The following is a 20,889-nucleotide window of genomic DNA, read 5'->3' on the forward strand; positions in this document are numbered from 1 at the left end:
GATATTATTAATTGGCCCTATCACGGAGACAACGGAACATCACGAGAATTCTTTACCGTTGTCCACATTATCAAGGGAATACAGGCTCAGTCCTAGCTACCTGTGTGCTTACCATGAGTTTACGTTAGGTGAGCTCGCTAACGAGTGCGTATTAAAAATATATGAAGAATTTAGTTCTTGAAAGTAGCCGCTAGGGGCGCCGTACAATATGTCATACATTTAAAGTCTATTTACGCAGTCCCTAGTGAGCACACCTAACGTAAACTCATGGTAAGTACACAGAACAGTTCTAAAATAAAACACAACATTAAAATTCAGTCCAAACAATTTAATTTTCAAGTCGACAATAGTATTGGAATGTGTGCCATCATAAAAAAAAGGAAAAATTTGGCACTCGGTATGTCCATGTCAATGCATCTGAGATTCCAGTTCAAAATAAATGCTATTTTCAGACATTGAACACCAGGCATGTTTACCATTGGACGAATATCACGTAATTTATTTACAATAATTACATTCTTGAATACATAACTTATTGTTACTGTAGTCGAACATAACGACAGACCACAATAAAAATTAGAGTTACTAGTGACGAGTTGAACCTTTTAAAACAAAAAATATAATTTTAATAGCTCATCACACTATACTGTAAATACAATGTTAGATATTTATAAATCTATCTTTTGTGATGTTATTCTATGATAAATAATCAATATACCTGAGAATTTTCTACTACTAAAAACAATTTTACATATTTTACAATTTTAATGTTGATATGATTGATCTCTTTTTAAAATTCAAATAAAATTAAATATTACATAAATAATACCAAATTAAAATCACTAACTTTTAAATCATAATTCGGCAGCGAGAGGACTTAACTCGGCCCCAGTTGAGTCTCCTTCGGACGCTTTACTTTTAAATAAAATAAATTTAAAAGAAAGTAAAAGATAATAACAACCAAAAGTTTAACCGTAAAAATCCAATCTTAATATAGATTTTTCGTTGTATATGGGCCGTACTATTTCATTATATTATATTAGTTAATATCTATTTTAAAAGGAATGACATCAGAAACTACTCTAAGCTATTTGTGAAAATGAAGGCAATTCCGTCGAGCCTTTAACTGTTATAGACCATTAAAATACGCTAAAATATATTTTTTTATTCTTATCCATATAACACGATCAAATTTGAAATCTCATAAAATTAATTAAGGCAACAGTTTTAACGAACAGGCCAAGTTTATTGTTAGATCCACAAAACATTGATTAGATAGTTAAGAATTGGACGCGAATTCATTGCCGTTGGCTTTGCAGATTTAACAATAAAGATGTTTAAACATGAAACAGTTTCCTTAGCTAAACGATTAATCTCACACTCAAAAATCCTACAATATGTATGCAGTCACTCCGTGCAATGTGATATCTCAAACGACTTAAACACGGTACGAAACAACCTCAATAATTTAACAGCGTTATAACTAAACGCTTCGAATTACATTTATATTATGACAGACTCTTCCACACATCGATGGCATTACATACATAGAAATAAATACTAATGAAACGACATCAAAAAGTCTTATCTATTACAGTTTATTGGCTAATCTCAATATTTAGGATGTCTTTCACGACGTGCTTACATCTAAAAGACACTAATAAACACAGACACTGGAAGTGAGTGGAAGATCGCGTATGGAAAATGGAAACAGAGAAATCCGCACATGAATCGTCGTGAAAGAAACCCCGCATTTTATAACATCGTGGCAATCAAAGGCAGTCTAGCAAATGGATATGGCACTCTCGGTGCCGCTAGCCATACTATCCGATGAATGAATGTATGAAAATAACTGTAGGTTCGTATGTAAGCCTAGTGGCAAAGTTTAGCACCGCGAACGTCACACAAATGCAAGGAGAACAACAATGTCCCACTCTAAATACGTCTCATGTTTGATTCCGACATTTCATTAATTCATAAAAGGCAAGTGATTGGTGTGTTCCAGTAAAATGTTGAAATCAAACACCGTCATTTCAAAACTTAACAATTAACTTGAGTATCCATAAAAATATAAAAGTATCTCCATTTTCAATACGGTAAACTGACGTGACATAAAAAATAATCAAATCATCAAATTGATTAGAAAGAGTATTGAAAATACATTGTTAAGACAATTAAATGCAACACAAAACAATCTCTATATCAAAACTGATATGCCGCTGACTGAATCTATCAACAAATTATAAAAATCTCGCCTACTTTCACGCGCCTAAAATACAATAGCAATAAACTCACTCTACTCAACGCAATACTAAGTTTGAGCAACGTTTATAGGGAATACAACTTAGAGCATAATATTTTATGTATTGTCAACAATTCACAGGACCACATGTGTCATACATTTAGTCTAATAGATATAAAAAATTTAAGATATACATAGGATAGGAATAAATCTGATATCTAACGTGAGGGGAGGAAGACTGGCATGGTCTATCGTTGTCAATCCTGAAACGAAAATAACTCGGTATAAATAATAATGTGAGGGTGTACGAACGAAATCAACAGGAATACACCAAACATTATTCAGAAAAAAATTTGTAAACTAGCCGTGAAAAAACCTAAATTTCTGTCACTGACTTGAATTTCAAATTGCGCATGAGAGAGCGCGGAGAATCGCAAGGAATGGCAAAAATATATCTATGAGACATTATAACGTCAGCTGTCAAGTCGAATGATATAATTTGTGAATCGAGATTTTTAGGGCATACGCGGCGGGTCCTTCGTCCCGCGTTTAACGTCCGGAGCAGACACCGGTTCCATGCATCCGCGCAAGTTTTAGCGGAAAGCAGCAGTGTGTTATGTATTATTGTACTGAATAAGTGGGTTTCAGTCCATCACCTTCGTCGCAATAACAAGAGCGGTCTAATGACTCATTTGCGTGAGACATGGCGGGTGTTACCTTGCGGTGCGGCCGCCACTAAAGCCCGGTCCGTGAGCACGTAGAATTTTGTCCAGTGACCCCTAGCTACCCATCCTTACCGCTCGCGCGTAATTATGTTGCTATCGCGCTCGCACACTCACTGCGGGTGCCAGTCGCACAGTCGCGACAGCAATATAATTACGCGCGAGCGATAAGGATGGGTAGCTAGGGGTCATTGGACAAAATTCTACGTGCTCACGGACCAGACTATAGTGGCCTGCTACATGTGCGGTGACGCCAGCGTTGCCAGTTTTTTTTTCGCCAAGTCGGGACTTTGGTACTTTTTGAGTGAAAATAGCGGGATTCTTCCGTCAAAAGCGGGACATAGTAAAAAAAACGTATATAATCAAAGGTTTTCAAATATGTATCTTTTTATTGACTTAAAATTACGTTTACGTGACAATAGATAGCAAAAGTAGCCATAGAAAATGTATTTTAACAAAAAAATTATATTTTAAATCAGATTTACTCTATAGTTAAATTCGTCTTTAGAATAAAGAATTAAAAAAGTTTTATTCTTTATAATAATTTGGCGTTTCAAACAATAGTCTGGTGAAGTGAGTGTCTCTCTCCGAAAAGCGCGACAGAGCCTGTCCCGCGCGGGACATTTAAATTTGATTTAAAAATCGGGACGTCCCGCCAAAATCGGGACGTCTGGCAACGCTGGGTGACGCCGGAGCGTGTTACCTTGCGGTGCGGCCGCCACTAGCTGGCGTGGCGCGCCTGCCACTTGAAGTCGACCTGCATGAGCCACTGCTGGCCGCGCGAGCGGTCGCAGGGCCGCAGCACCGGCTTCCACACATCAGCGGCCTCCGGCTTGTCCAGGCACATGCCGGTGTTCGTGTGTTTTATCACACGCGTCTGAAAACGATAGGTTAGGTCCGTTACGAAGTCGCTATTCTTCTTCTTCTTTTCAGCCAAATGACGTCCACTGCTGGACAAAGGCCTCCCCCAAGGTTTTCCACAATGAACGGTCCTGCGCTGCCCGCATCCAGGCTCTTCCCGCGACCTTTACCAGATCGTCGGTCCACCTAGTTGGGCAGGCCGCCCACGCTACGTCTTCCAGCCCGTGGTCGCCACTCGAGAACTTTCCTGAAGTCGCTATTAAACTAAATCAATAAAATTAAAACATAGCTAAGATTTATAGAAATGTTTAGGGCGTATGCTAACGAGCTGGTTTCTATCCGGTTCGGAGCAGGCCGGCTCGTCGCTGGATCGGGTGGCAATCGCCTCCTCGGCGCGCGCTCTTTCGGTACCGGCCCTGGACCGGATAGGAACCGGCTCGTCAACACACGTCCTTACTTATCAATAGCCAACGTGCAACTATACTGAATAGTGTCACACAAAACACATTTTCCTCCCCCCTCTTTTTTCTCTTTCTCTGCTTTTTACAACAATGATTTGCAATGAGTGATGTCACCATACATAAGAATTTATACCTCAGATGAAGTAATTTGCATGCGCGAGCCTCTATGCTGTAAATATCGCAGTGTAATCTTTACCCTCCTAGTAAGCTAGTACAGTCCTCTCAACTTAAGCTGAGAATTGCATTTGTGTGAGTGCACACCGATAGTTTAGAGTGGCAATCGGCTTGAAGCGCGGTGCGTCCCGCGCATGGTTTATTATAGCAAGCGGCCTGAAGCGCGGCGCGTCCGCCACGCACCGCTTCCTTGTCGCTCACATACTTCACTTCACCCCCGGTACTGGTAGCAGATACGTGTAATTTTATGTAATTGTGTTCCAAATATTAGTGAAATGGCTCCTACTGTAAGTGAATTTCCTGTACGAAATCCATTAAGCAGCCAAGTGAAAGAAATTTTATGCAAATTGAATACGTATTTTAAAGGTATGAACGAAAAGTTTTTAGTCTGTTTTTATTTTGTAATTTTATAAAGTTTGTCTTTTTGTTGTATTTTGTAAGGCTGGCTGGACGCCCTCTCTATAAACGGTGCTCGCAGAATATCAGCGTCGAGGTACTTCGTGCCATGGCATATGCTGAGCGAGGACCTGTTTTTATTTGTTTATTTATTTAAAAGGATGTGTCAAGTGTCGTTACATCGGCCCAATTGGTAGCAAGTGTTTTATAGACTTCCTTTTAATAAAACATTAATTTTATTTGTATGTGTTTTACTAACGGTACTTTTGGCGATCACTCACACAAATGCAATTCTCAGCTTAAGTTGATAGGACTGTAAAGCTCCCTTACCTTGGAGTCGTAGGTCCACTCCTGGTTGCCGCGCATGCCGTGGCAGCGGATGAGCTTGATGGGCCCGCGCGGGTGCGCCGCGTCCAGACAGTTGTCGTCCGACATGATCTGCTTGCGTTTCGTGTACGCAAACACCTGCGAAAGAATGGGCAATAAAGCATGTTATTCATGGTCCCGTTGCAGTGGGCATTGTGTGGCACTGCTCAGTTTACTCTTGTTTTTATTTATTTTTTCTTCCATTATTATGTGCCACTGTCATGTCATGTATTTGTGTGATGTTCATTGTAATAAATGTATCTTTCTTTTCTTTCTTTCTTATTTACACTTCAAGTTTCAACCAAGGACCTGATAAAGGTAGCAGGGAGGCGCGGGATGCAGGCCGATACCAAACGTGCGATGTAAGTCTTTGGGGGAGGCCTATGTTCAGCAGTGGACGTCCTGTGGCTAAAATAATGATGACACTCTTGAGTTTGAGATTTCGTTGCGGGTTAATGATAGTTTAAATCCCTACACCTGGCTTTTACTGGTTAAATCTCATTGGCGCTCAAACTGTAGATCCCATAGCAAACAAGTGGAGATGCCTGAACCGTGCCTATCACCCGTATTCACAAACGATGCTTGCTTAAATGAAGCAGCAAATCGAACGCACAGCGTTGAATAGAGCTCTGTGATTGGTTCGTGTGTCACCCTGTGCGTCCACGCGCACTGTGAGACCTCATAGTAATGTTTGTGAATACGGGCCTAAGCCTGTGTGCTCAGTCTCCACTTGAGTGGCTCGGCCAAATGAGCCGCTCATTCGCCTGAGCATGTTCAAGTGGCTACAAGCTCTATAACCCGCCGCAATCACAGGAGTAATGTGAGAATACATAGTAATGATGTTACCTGGTTGCCCCCCATTCCGTGGCAGTATCCCATACCCAAGGGCTGGCCTGCTTTGCCGCCGAGGGTGTCCAAACAGTTGGATGTATCCGCATTACGTATCTAGAAACACAAACGAAAACATATCAGTATGTGCAAGTCCATCTTATAATGTAATGCTATTTCCTAATTAAAGAACATAGATAAATAGAGACTGCGAGATTTTTAGCTTGTTAGAGAACTATCGATTTAACTCTCACGTAATGTCAAGCGAAATGGAATAGTTTTCGAAAAAAAATCCAGAAAGAAAAACACGTATAACTACTGAATGGTTTGTGCTAGTCACATATTTTGTTTTACTAACGGGAGCGCGAAGTGAGTTTACGTCAAAAGCATTAGATATCAACTGCATTACAAAAAAAAGAAGATTTTAGTTCTTGAAAGTTTCCTCTAGGGGCGCTGTACAATCCGTCATACATTTATTGTCACTTTTTACGCAATCGATATCGAATGCGTTTGACGTAAACTCACACTACGCCCCCTGACCAACATAGCTTAGCTCGTGGTCTACAACTACTTTTCCCACTTACCTCTCCCAAATAATAGTAATCCAATGGCATCTGGCTCTCCGGGTAGATGTTCTCCAGGTACCATCGGAAGCTCTTGCACTTGAGCCGCTCGCGTAATGCTCGCCGCTCGCTCACGTCGCCAACCGGCACGTTTAGGGCGCCTGCGCATACGTACGGTACACTCACGGTTCAAGGGTAGTTGGATAGTGGACTTGAAATTTATAGGGACTTCTTGAGAAACACATACATTATAGCTCTTTATGTTGATTTATATTGTCTATTGTTATATCTTTGATACCAAATAAATACCTTTTCTTTCTTTCTTTCTCTGAAAACCTATCTAGTACTCAATTACCCAGCGTCAAGTTAGCGGCAAATACCCAGTTGCCTTATAGGTATAAGACACCCCTCATACAAATTGCAAGTTGCAAGCCGAGCAAACTATCGGCTGACTAATGCCCGTTTTCACCATCAATCCCTAATTTTTAAGTGACCCCTATGAAAACAAAGTCCTGATAATTGTTACCATAAGGGCCAATTAGGGATTGATGGTGAAAACGGACAAAAAAGTCTGTACTCTGCGGGATGGCTTAAAGTACAGAATCGATCATCTCAAGTGTGAAATAAAGGCAGACTTATGGTCATCTAATATTCACATTCTACGTTACGTGTGCGGAGCGTATTCATATGCCATACTTTGTAATAGTATGTGGCTTCTTCGCACTTTCATCCTTCAAATATACAAGTAAATTACAAGCTCTGCACGATCAGTGATGTGAATATACCTTTATCTATACTTAATAATTTATTCATATTATTATAATATCATTGTTATTGAAACAGTCGAAGCCAATATCACTATTATTCCAAGAATAATTTCATTGTAAAAACAAAATGCATCACATTTTATGACTAGTGTTAAATTCGTAGAAATACTGTGTTAATATTTGTATTAAATATGAACAACAAACCTGTATTGACAAAAGCATGTATATATGGGCCCAATGTAAATGATTGCGAGTGATTATGTATCTACCGGGGTGTTATTACAGCTGAATATATTTGTATCGGTAGTGTTAATATAATGTCCGTGCAGTATTATTATAATAGGCAGTTGCTTACGTCTTTTTCGCCAAACAATTACTACGTAGACTATTGGGTTAGTCAGACATAAACAAGTGTCATAGAGTAACCACCTGTAACATACGGCTTGCCCTTTCTGGGCTAGACAAAACATGCACGTGCTTCCCTCGCTGTATGTATAATTAATTTACTTTTACACTGTTATTCAGTGAAAACGTGGTAAGCACGTGAATGTTTAACATAATAAAGCTATGTAAGTAAATCAACATGAAAAACACAAGTTGTAAATGGATTGCAATAATAAAATAGTTAAGAGGCGTCATCTCTAACAGCTGTGGCAAGTCGTAGGCTTCAGAAGGGTATATTAAAAACTTACCGGCCTGAAGTAATACATTTCAATAAGTATATTTTTTTTACAAATACACAACAAACAAGGATTTTTCAAATTTAATTTAAAACACGTTAACATTACTTCGAAATAAAAATTTCAAGTCAATTCCATGCACATTATAAGAAACGATAAAACGGTGTGCCAGAAGAAATATCACCATGCCAAAAATTCAAATTCGTGCAAGCAAATATAAGAAAAAAATAATCAACAAATAAAACATAATAAATACCGTAATGAATAATTCTATCTTTTATAAACCGATCATACCAGTTCTCTTTTATTAATCACTTTCCAATAAGTAAATATAAGTAAATGTACGTAATAAATTATGTTGAATGCTAGTAATTCATTGCCCATACATATCTATGCGGACTGCTGAGACTGCTCTTTTTTACAGAAAAGTAATGAAATGTTATTCAATGTGTGAAATTCAGGCCAGTAAGTTTAGGTAATAATAAATAATAAGCATTAAAACTACCAATGTTAATTCCTACAGCACAGCCAATTCACTCCATTTGTTGTCGATCCCAACTTTGAATGAAATAAAGTTCTTGAAATAAAGCATGTTACAGAATTATTTTTACGTGTAAATTATTTAACAGTAAATTTGTATTCTGTTGTTGTACCTATAAATAAATAAATAAATAAACAGTAAAGTCTGAACCGTCACTACATTACTGCCAGTTACGACTGTTATTTCAGAATAGATTTCTGAGACAACAAGTGTCTTTCTGAAATAAACCTAAGACACCCCATACGAATGGTAGGTAATGGGAAAAAAGACAAATTTTGTGACCTTTCATGACAAGAAAACGATGTCCCAAATAATACATCTTATATCAATCAGCGTTTACAACCTCAAAGTGAATTGGCCGTTACGACATGGACCTGGGTTAATATTGTAGTAGAAATGCTTCCACTCGTCCAGCCAGACCTCGGCGAGGCGCGCGTTGTTGTGGTTGACCACGCGCCCGGTGCCCCCCGGGAACGAATACGGCGTGGTCTTGCGGAACACGTGGCCCACGTGCGAGCACGGCGCGATCTCCAGTGTGCCCCCACACATCCACACCTGATCCCTCCCAGGCGGTTAGTGACGTACCCACCGGTTCGTATTTCAAACTTTGTTCTTTTTTATGATTCTTTTGTTTTGGAACTCGAACTGACGTTTATTTTTTTCTTATATGCCATGCATTGCTTGTATAGATGACCCACGCTGAACTGTCCCACCAAACTCAATGACAGGGGGGCGCTACCACCGTTCAACTTTATGGTTTCCAACATGGCAAAAATCGGAACCAGCGATTCGGTATTGACGGTGGCGCCCCGCTGTCAATGTCATCGATAGGACAGTTCAGTATTTTGGAACTATAGCATGCTTTTTATATTTTGTGGAAATGAATCTTTTTTTTAATTCTTTCAATTTTATTATAAATTGATTTTTTTAAATTATTTTATAGAGTCCTTTTTAGAGCTTGCAATGGGATACAATAATCTATGTGTATTTTATTTCCCAATTTAGTATCCGTCAGTGACTCAAATGGTACAATAGCTAAATGAACCGGTGAATATTAGTTAACAACAATAATTAAACTGTTAAATAATATATTTTACAGTTTGATTATTGTTCAATGAGTGGGTTAAAAAGCACAAAATTTTAGTTGCAGTTAATGGATGAGACACAATACATTTCAAATACGATTATTTGATAAGAAAATAAGTATCAATACATCATGTTATTTATATTTCCCGTTAAACATGTTAATAATAAAGTTAAGGACATATTCTGAACAAACATTTCATTTATATTAATTCTATTAAGCCATGATAATAGACCAAGGACTGTGAGTTATTATTTATTATTAACTTAGTTTTTTATAAAATGTTCTAAATCTAATAATAGACTGAACTGAAACTGCAGTTTTTTTTACTGCTGTTTGACACGAGTATGAGATATCTCACGTCTACTTTTTCTGTTTTTCTTTATCACAGTCCTCAGTCTAGAAGGATTGCTGTGGTAAATATAAACTCGTTACATTTCGTTAATTTATCCCAATGTTCTCATCATTGCTTCTGCATTTAGAAGAAGCAAAATAGCAAACAAGAAAAAACAAACATAAAGAACTAAAGTAATAATTGACTAGAAGATACTTATTAAAATAAAACATAATAAAAACTTAGTGCCGCTTAAATAGATGTGATATTAGAATAAAAATAGTAAGAATAAGTAAAAAAGCGAAATTAATGGAACAATGAAATGAAAATGCATGCAAAGTGTATGAATGCAGCTGCAATGGCGTCATGTTAAAGCCTGTCTGCTTTTAGTCAAATTGTTAATGACACAAAAACTGTGTTACGATGTTAGTGTTAATTAATCCCAAGCCACAACAAAACTTTTTATTTAGCTTATGCTGCTATCATTTTAATGTAAACATCACGGGTCGTAAGTTACTTTAGACGGAAAATATTAGAATATCACACTCGTTTTTATTTGAATCGGTAAAGTGACGTTTAAGCTATGGTACTTTAACTTTCTAATTCAGATATACAATTTGCATATTATCTGAATTCTGGTGCTCAATACTTGGTACAAACTCAAATTGTAGTTTTGAACAGTTGAATTTCAGTATTTAGACGAATCTTAGCATGAATTCATTATAAAAATGTCAGTTTACCGAACCAATTGATAATGGGTATAGACTTTTGATATTCACATTCAGTCTAACCCTGTTGTGACCCCATTTACGACTCTCCATTTAAGAAAACTTTTACAAACAAAAATGTTAGCAGCACAGCTGAGTTCCTCCGAACCTGGATTCATGGCATAATAGAACTGCCCCCACTCGTCCATCCAGACTTCGGCGACGCGGGCGGCATTATGCAACACGACGTTTTGTACGCCGCCGGGGAAGGAATACGGGGACTTGTCCCGGAACACGTGGCCCACGTGCGAGCACGGGACGATCTCCAGCCGCCCGCCGCACTGCCACACCTTTGGTTTGGCCATAGCAAGGTTAGTGGGACGTCATCATCATCAGAAAAATCATCATCATCAACAGCCCTTTATCAACAGCCCTTTACAGTCCACTGCTGGACTATGAGCCTCCTCCACTATAGTGGAGGGTTTTGCCATAATCTCCACGCTAGGCAGGCGGGTTGGAGATCGCAGTTTAAAAGATTGGTGTTTTTCAGAGAGCGCTGCTGCCCATTCTCTATTTGATGTGTAGTCCCTAAGTCGCCTCTTACGACACCCGCGGGAAGAGTAGGGGTTGGTTTTTACCAATTAATCATCACCTGGATTTAGAATCTATTGATGGACATAGGCCTCATACGGATATAGGACTCGATGGATATAGGATATTATAAGATATAGGTCTCGATGGATATAGGGACATAGGCTCGTATGGATGTCCCATTCCCGATAATATTATTAGCATTCTTTAATATTTCCACTCATTGGGAATCAGGAATTTCCTCGGATCTTTTCTAGAAAGGCCACGCCCTATTAGAGAGGACTTTTTCGTAACTTTTTTCCTGATGTCCGCCAGTGGGGAACAAGGGGAAAACACCAGGTAGATAGTGTATCACTTTGTGTAATTTAAGCAGTTTTTTTATAATAGACTTGAATCAAAGGGCGAAAAGAAATCATTACATACATTGGAGAGCACATTTCGCCGTTTCAATTGAGCCTTACCATAACGGCGGCTATAGTCTTTCACCAGGCTTAGAACCTTACAACTCGCATTGCAGGAGAACATAAGACAATCAAAATAGAACTCAAACACAAAGGCACAAGACACATTACCCGGAAGCTCATCTCGAGGTTCTCGCCGCCCCAGATGTCCATGCCCTCGTCGTAAGATCCGATCTTGTAGAAGTAGTCGCGATCTATCGCGAATAATCCGCCGGCCATTGTGGGTGTCCGTAGCGGCGCCGTGCGGTCGCCACCGCGACGGCCCATCTCTCTTTCTGGCACACGGTACCTAAAAAGACATTACAATAAAGTTACAGTTAGGCCGGGTTCCCACTATGCCGGACCGGCATTTCTGCCGGAAACCGGACACCGGACAAGGGTGTTCACATTACACCGGATCACCGGATCCGAAATCCGAGCCGAATGAAGTGCGGGGAGCACGGGCGGGGCGGGGTGGGAAGCACGGGCGCGGCGGGGTGGGCCGCAACTCGTTCACATTACTCCGGTCCGGTGATTTTGCCGGATTTTTGTAGCGACAAAACGCTCGGTAAAAATGCCGGACTCGGCGAAAATGCCGGATCCGGGATAATGTGAACAGCTTCATACAATTTGTACCGCCGCTAGGTCTTCCGGCGATTTTGCCGGTCCGGCATAGTGGGAACCCGGCCTTAGAGGTAAGATAGCCAGTTCCTCCGTGGTTGAGGATTCCGGGTGAAGCTCGCTTCCACCTTCGGCCTGATCGTCACTTACCATCAGGTGAGATACAGGCCAAGAGCTTCCTCGTTGTGGATAATAAAAAAAAAGTTTATCTGTTGCAATATCATCATAAAAATTCTCTTTCTAGAATGCGGCGTCTAAACAGACCAAGTACATAACAGGGTTTCAACTTTGCCGAATTTTTCAATAGACTTTGATCTTAATGTCTCTATTATAATTCAATTAAGAATTCAGTTTGGAAAGTTGAGATGCGGGCACCTAAAGTATACTTTATTTATGTTTCCATTTGTCTCGAGTCAAATATTGTTCATGGACAAGAATCCGACTGCAATAAGAAATTATACGATAGCAAAAGATAATTACGTTACGTACGTTTTTAATGAGACAATAGATGATAATTAGGCATATTAACACCAATCAACTGACATGCTTTATAAGTTGTCGTGGAGTTTCTCTGAAGAATTCGTATATTGAGTGGTTTATGATGTCACTATTATAACATTTGAAGTCAAGTCAAAAACTATATTGATTTTTTAACACCATAATATTACAGAATATTTTACAATAAATTCGATGTAATCAAAGGTTAACGCTAGAATGGAGGTGAATGGATTCACAATCTCCCACAGCTTAAGCACCACGACGACAAAAGAAATTAATTAGCTTTGAAAGTACGGTAAAACATCGATTGGACATGCATTACTTTAAACAAGCCAAGGTACTAGTTCCGATAACTTAAAATGGCACGAGTTTTATAACTTCATAATTTCACGTCACTAAATTGATTAAAAAGGCTGCGTGTAAAAAATATTTATTTATTTACTTGTCACATGTTGGCATGTATGCAGCTTTATATTTATAAATAAATTATATATAAAATATAAAATTCCTTATTTCAAAACACTTGTTTTATTAATAAACTGGAAAATTCCAACCTAGTATTTCATAACTCATGTTACAAAATAAAAACAAACATTAATGTAGCAAGTTTCAGCTTTCTAGGTGCTGTAGTTTGGGTTAAGCGTCGTTAAAAACGATTTATTGTCTTTTTTAGATTGTTTTTCATTTATTAACCAACTAGTTTTTGCCCGCGGCTTCACCCGCGTGAAATTTAGTTTGTCACAGATCGTCAAATTTTATAGCCTATATGTTATTCTGGGTTATAAACAATAACACTGTAAAGTTTCATCTAAATCCGTTCTGTAGTTTTTGCGTGAAAGAGTAATAAACATCTAGACATCCAAACTTTCGCATTTATAATATTAGTAAGTAAGATGGAATTACACTTTTGTCTTTTATAAATAAATTATTTCTATTGGGAAAGGAAAACACATTGAAAATAATGTTACGAATCCCCATCTCACAGGATAAATGATTAAGGTTCTCATATTCGTTATTCTCTCAAATCTAGCTCTTATCAACAAAAATACGAATCCATTACGTTTGTTATCAAAGCGTTCGCGTATACAACGCGTTAATTACCAAGTTACGGTGCGAGCGAACACAATGGGACGCGGTTGGCAGTTGGTACGCTAGCAAACCAAGTTTACATTAGACTATGCCAATTTAACTCTGTCAATCAACATTGACGCCCGTTTCCTAATTTAAAGATAAATAATTTCATTTAAAAAATAAAGTCAGTTAAAATGTAGTCTATGTTATCCCAGCCACAATTAAGAATCGAATCCATAGACTCCTTATTTATCAAAATCGGAAGAATACTTTTAGATTCGCCGTAGTCAAGTAAAAATGAAATGTAATTTTAATATTGCAGAATTTTATAAAGGAGTTAAAATAAAATAATTTCTTGCGTTGCTTCTTCTCAACGAAATTATTTTTCAGAAACAGTGGTAAGATCTAGCTAAGATCACGTCGTAACAAGCCTAAGCCTTTACTGCTATAATTAATTTGTAAATTAAATAAAATTAAAAAGCGAAATATTGATACCAGATTTATCGTAAAGCACTTACGATAAAAATATATCATTTTTTTATCTCATATTATCAAATATCTGTGGGAGTTGCCAATGCTTTTTAGGAATAGTACACATTAATACTAAGATGTCTCTAATTAAGTTACCTGTAAAACATTTACCGTGTTGGAAACTTCGAAAAAATTAAAATACCTTGTAAAAAGATAATCGGTCTCCGAGCTCTACAAATCAATTCGTCTTGTCATAAAGTTAATAAATCATTTTAATCTTAACCTAAAATGAATATGTTCCTCATAATTTACATAATAAAGGATAATAAACTTTTGTCTTACCATCTAAAGTTCAATTTCCAGTTGAACCCGCCCCAGGTCATGTCCGAAGCCTGAATGTACTCGAAGGTGGTATCCGATATGACGTCGATGATCGGACACACGACCGTGCTTCTGTCCTCCACGATACGGGCAAGAAGCGGTTCGAGCCAGCCCTCTGAAAATTGTACACAAATACAAATAACATGTTTAATAATAAAAAGCATCAACTCAAAAAAAAATTTCGATATTGTATCTTATGTCGTGTTATAAAAAGAAGTAAAAAAAAATAGTTTTTTTGAGTTATAGTTCTTGCAACTCACGAAGGCAAGTGAGCTTTACTTGTTTGTGTACGTGTACATGCACATAACGATAGTGTAATGTCTATCAAAACTTTTGAAAAACGAACAGTAGCGAGCCACCACACATGTAAAGCTCACTCGCCTTCGTGAATTGCAACAACTATAATAATTTTTGTTTAAAACTTTTTATGAAAAGTGTGAAATCCTAAATTCACAAACAGACTTAAGACGTAGTTAGGGTCACTAACCACAAGAATAAACATTTAAGATATTCATAATCAATATTTCAATAAAATTGACATTATCTTTACAATACAAAGTATTGACATTATCTTTACAATACAAAGTATTGACATTAATTAGCAATAAAAGACAGTTTAATTCATAAACAAATTAAATTCGAAATGTTTGTTATACGAATCCCTGATAAATGTAAATCATTCGTATTTGAATAATATCTGTTCATTTATTGATTACCGAGTGCAAAAACAAATGAACTAAAAGAAAAAATGTGTAGTAATTACTATATCCCATCAAAAACAATACTTGTCAAAAAAACCAAGTCTCGCAACTCAGTTGTTCTACGGTAAAAAGTTGTGAGATCCATGTAATACCAAGTCCAGGCCAGGAAATCTTTAACGTTTTACATAAATATATTGACTTGGCCATCGCACTAAATAATTTAATTTACACGTGTTNCTTTAAAAATTTACAAATAATGCATATATAGCCAGTAGTACAAATTAAGGTAATTATTAGCTAGTAAGAAATATTTAGAAACGATTACTAAGAAAAGCTTAATCTAAAACAGCGTTATTTTACCGAAAATTTAAGATGAAATCGCCATATTTTTATAAGAGAGCACGAAATCACCCACCACCTTCGAAAAACGCGTGCCAATTGGTGCTGGGATCGTGGATCGGGACGCTCTTGCACTCTACCGGGTTGTAGGGCATATGAGTACGTGTCCTTGAAGTATTATCCCGGTTGGATTTATTTATCTGTGTTTTCTGATGTATAGGCCTTATTAGAACGTAGGCCTTATTTGTATCAAGTACCTTATATCGTGCGGAATTTTAACACCTTTGGTTTAAAAAATAACATCAGAATGAATCGCAGTTAATTTATGAAGGTACCTATTGACTTTACTAATTAATAATTCATCATTTAATTTAAAGTAAAACCAGTTTGAGCGAAAAAATGAGTTGGTTAAGCCTTTTTGCTCTGAATTATTTAAGGCTGAGTTGCACCAACTTACTTTGACAGTAACTATAACGATAACCGGTATGTTTTGTATGGAGTTTGACAGATTCCTGAAGTTTGTTTTAAAGTAAGATGGTGCAACCCACCTAAGTAAAAACTCCAACAACATTATCGCAGTCGCATTTTATCTCGTTATTCGAATCATAAGCTATATTGGAAATAAATCGGAATTTGAGATATTTTCGTGTACGGAATTGAGGAAAGGGGGAAATATGTCGAGTGGTATCATCTGTAATCGAATCTCTAACTCGTAGACGCGAGATACGTCATAACCTATACATCACTTGCGGCTATTTATTAGATTTCTTCTGTGTTTAGTCTACAAGTAAATGTAGTCTATAAGTAGTTTTAATTCTGCTATTTTCCTCTGGTAATCTAGGGGTCGTACTTTTGCAGTGGAGGCTAAATGTCCCGATGATGAATAAAATACAAACTCTAAAATAGCATTATTTTTTAGATGACTTTCATGTATTATAACAAAATGCGGAAAAACTTCTTCCGCATTTAAAATAAACTTATTTTGTTTATGAATCGTATCAAACTGGGTATCGCAAATCTATTCATACTTTGTTATCGCATTACGTTTTAGTTCCGCTCTCGTCTCCAAACAAGACACCTGCGGACAACGGTATTTAAAAAAAACCGGCCAAGTGCGAGTCGGGCTCGCGCACAAAGGGTTCCGTAGCAGCAAATATAATAAACTTGTCGGCGCCGGACACAGATGCTGCAAATTATTATTGATGATTAATAGTACCAATCTTAATATTATGTTATCTGTAGAAATCTGTAGAGCAGAAGGTTTGTGATTCCTAAACGTAACACCCGGCTGATGCGCAGAAAAAGATAACTGTCACTGAGTTGTGTCATGTCAAGTGTGAGCAGGCGGCTCAAAAGGCGGCTGCGAGGTTATCTTTGAAAAGCGTGTTGAGTTTGGTGGAACGTTAAATCGTAGGAAAAGTGGTTGTCAACCATCCAAGATATTATCTCCTTGCCCGTTAACCCACGCCTATGGAGATTCCACCCCTAGAGTTCCTTCTGATAGAGACCCAGTGCCTTTATCAGAAGTGGGATCTGAAACCTATGATAGTAACGTGATTTCAAAGTGTTCCAGGTGACCAATGTTTCGTGTTATTTGTCACGAATGTTATCACAAAACGCCCACGATTCTATGGTTATAATTGAATATGATGAAGAGAGAATGTCAAGGAAACCACGCTGACAAAGGTGTGAGATGCAGAAAAGTATTTAAGTACGAGAAATGATGGACGCAAATTATGAAGATACTCCCTCCGTAACTTGGCTTGTGGTCACGTAAGTGGTGAACAATTTGACTAACGATGGCCCCAGAGCAGGTACGATTCATTATTGCTATCGAATATTCTAACAGCAACAATATTAACACATTTCCTTTTGAGCAAAATAATGCATGGAAGTGAATGATGCANTTTATTCACATTAGTCATGCCATAAAAGTAAGCAATGTTTAAGGTATAGCATGCCTGTTTGTATGTAATTACATATTTACGACACGCTATGACGTTAACGGTAAGTCACGCAAAGTTATAAAGAATTTAAACTTTTTAGTAGTAGTCCTACGATGTAGTCGTCATAGTAGGCAATAACGTAAACACTGTTTGCTTGACGTACGAGTACTTGGACATGCAATATAGTACCAAACATTCAAATACAATAGGAAGTTTTTTTGCTATCTAATTATTGTTTACAACGCACGAGTAACGTCAATCGTTGAACTTTAAAATCACTAGAAAGGGTTACCAACACTACGATGTTCTGCAATAATATTAGGGGATGGAGCCCTAATAAATTAATAAAATTAGGTGTTGTCATTCAGGAGAAAATATTGTATTTGTCCATCCTATACAAGTGGGAACCGGTTTCCCGGTATTTGATTCGTTCGTGGTTAATGGTCTCTGTTTTTCCATAATATCTACATTTTACGTACGTCACTTTGTTACTTGGTGCTTTCAAAATGAACTAACCGATTCGTTATACATTTCAAATGAAATAAAATTAACAAGAATTTCACACAAAACTTGTTACCGTCTTATTGAACTAGATTAAAGTGTTATATAAAAAGTAACAGAGAATGGGCAGCAGCGCTCTCTGAAAAACATCAATCTTTTAAACTGCGATCTCCAACCCGCCTGCCTAGCGTGGAGATTATGGCAAAACCCTCCACTATAATGGAGGAGGCTCATAGTCCAGCAGTGGACTGTAAAGGGCTGTTGATGATGATGATGATGAAAAAAAGTAAGGCAATATTGGCTTTGTTTCGGTGGTTAATAGTCGTGCAATACATTATTTAACGTCAATCGTCAGTTTCCTTTCGAAGTTCATTGACTAATTAAAACAAGTTTTTAATCGTGTTAACCAAACACGATTAAAAACTTGTTTTACATCATTAATTTGTTCAATGTTTTTTAAATTAGCTAGCAACCCTTACATTATCAGGCAAGACCCCATATCATGTGACGTATACAAAAACAGCACATTCAATTAAGTTTTAAAGTTGATATTTAGTAACTTAAATGCAAAATACCTAAATAAAGAATTGTTAAGTATTCTGAAACATTTAAAACTTGCGTGAATTTTTATCACACTATTATTGACATACTAACGGGACTATTCCCACCTCTCGTTCCCACCGTTGCAACTCCTAAATAAACAGGATCTACAGCTTGACGCAACCAGTGAAGGTCAAGTTTCTCCCGAAGGAAAATTGAACTGTCAACGAAATTACTTAGAAGAACATAGGGTAGAGACCCCGGTTGTAGCCAACCGCCGGCTCAAAAATACTGTACACATATTTAAAAAAAAATAGTAACAATTTTGAGTCACGAAAATCGGTGCAATGATGACCAAAACCGGTACTTCTACCCTAGGAAGAGTTCAAACTATTCCGACTATACCTGTACATTCACAATGCGCATCGAGGAACGTGATGACATCTCCTTTCACGTGTTTAGCGCCCAGTAGTCGCGCCCGGATAAGCCCGGACCGGTTCTCCGTACGGAATAACCGGGTCGGCACCGGCAGTGTTTTTATGTAGTCCTCCAACTTCTTGCCCAGGTGTTCTGCAAAAAAGACTAGGTTTAGGGAACAACAAAGCAATTGGTTCAATCAGATGTCGTCCTCTACTGGACAAGATTTGAATAAAGATCGCTCGAATTCAGGTGCTTCCTGCTACCTTTACTAGATCGTAGAGCAAGGCAATATCTTCAAAATAAATAGGAATTTAATCTAATCTAATCATGCCATTTAGTATACGCTAATTTAACTTTGACTAGAGAGTCAAATCGAAAATAGCTTTGTGGCCAAGTGAAAGTAATGAACCGATATCAAATAGAAATAGTCGATGTCACATTTTGACCTTTTCAAGTGACATTGACGAGGTCATGAACCCAAACACATGGGTTTTTGGCGATAAAAAAGAAAAAAAGTATTAATAAAGTAATAAATCTAATTCTCGAAGGGTTAAAAGTAATTTAAAAGACAGTTGTACAATTTACAATATTAATTAAAAACCAAACATAAAATAATTATATTATCGATCGCAGCCGGTAAAGTGATTCAATTTTAAACAATTTTCTTTACATATTTAATGAATAAACATGTCTATTTTTAGTCTTAATAATTGTGTTATTGTTATTGTAAAATGTTGCATTTATCATTTACACAGTAGGTGCAAAACAAATACTTATTTACACTGAATATTATTGATTATGAAAACTACTTTCCAAATATTTACGACTGGAAGTTTCGAATAGTACACAGGTTAATTCTTAGCAATTTTGTAGTTTTCAATTGGTACAATTTGCATTCAGCTAGTCAAGACAGTAATCTACGCCTCGACCTTATGACATATGACTAATTCTGCTATCACAGTGAGTGCGTGCACTTAAGGCCATAAGATACGGCATGAGAATAACCCAGTGAGTTCAATCTACCGATTTCAAGTTATTGAAACGCGTAATGTTTAAACGACCCGCACAAATCGGTTTACAGTTAGTTTTCCAGCTTCTAATAAAACTGCGCACGTGCGTAGTGTAAGTAGATTAACATTGTTAACACTTTTGTATATGAATTGCAACGTAACAACCATTTTGTATGTTTATTTTTAGAACTTGTAACTAGTAGGTAGCTCTCAATGATGGATGTGTTGACATCCGACATTCTAAATGTGTTCCAGTCTAATCGCAGTAGAGAACCATTGTGTATTTATACAAATGCTATACACTTTATATTTGTCGGCGCCGGACACAGATGCTGCAAATGATTATTGATGATTAATAGTACCAATCTTAATATTATGTTATCTGTATAAATCTGTAGAGCGGAAGGTTTGTGATTCCTAAACGTAACACCCGACTGATGCGCAGAAAAAGATAACTGTCATTCAGTTGTGTCATGTCAAGTGTGAGCAGGCGGCTGCGAGGTTATCTAGGAGAGCGTGTTGAGTTTGGTGGAACGTTAAATTGTAGGAAAAGTGATTGTCGACCATCCAAGATATTATCTCCTTGCCCGTTAATCCACGCCTATGGAGATTCCACCCCTAGAGTTCCTTCTG

At 37.5% G+C, this 20,889-nt stretch overlaps 1 protein-coding gene across 1 annotated transcript; it reads right to left on the reverse strand.

Moving 5' to 3' along the window:
* Nucleotides 1–307: 307 nt before the first annotated feature.
* Nucleotides 308–19,442, reverse strand: Pgant5 (polypeptide N-acetylgalactosaminyltransferase 5; the record flags this gene model as incomplete). Its single annotated transcript, XM_028318119.1, has 9 exons — nt 308–2,505; nt 3,668–3,841; nt 5,187–5,321; nt 6,069–6,167; nt 6,635–6,774; nt 10,896–11,076; nt 11,890–12,067; nt 14,761–14,914; nt 19,232–19,442. Coding segments are annotated over 8 exons (1,254 nt in total), but the record flags the coding sequence as incomplete, so codon positions are not given.
* Between the last annotated feature and the right edge of the window lie 1,447 nt (nt 19,443–20,889).

The sequence above is a fragment of the Ostrinia furnacalis genome, unplaced genomic scaffold (assembly GCF_004193835.3).
Source record: "Ostrinia furnacalis isolate ACB-3 unplaced genomic scaffold, ASM419383v2 OfSCF6657, whole genome shotgun sequence".
Taxonomy (NCBI): Eukaryota; Metazoa; Arthropoda; class Insecta; order Lepidoptera; family Crambidae; genus Ostrinia; species Ostrinia furnacalis.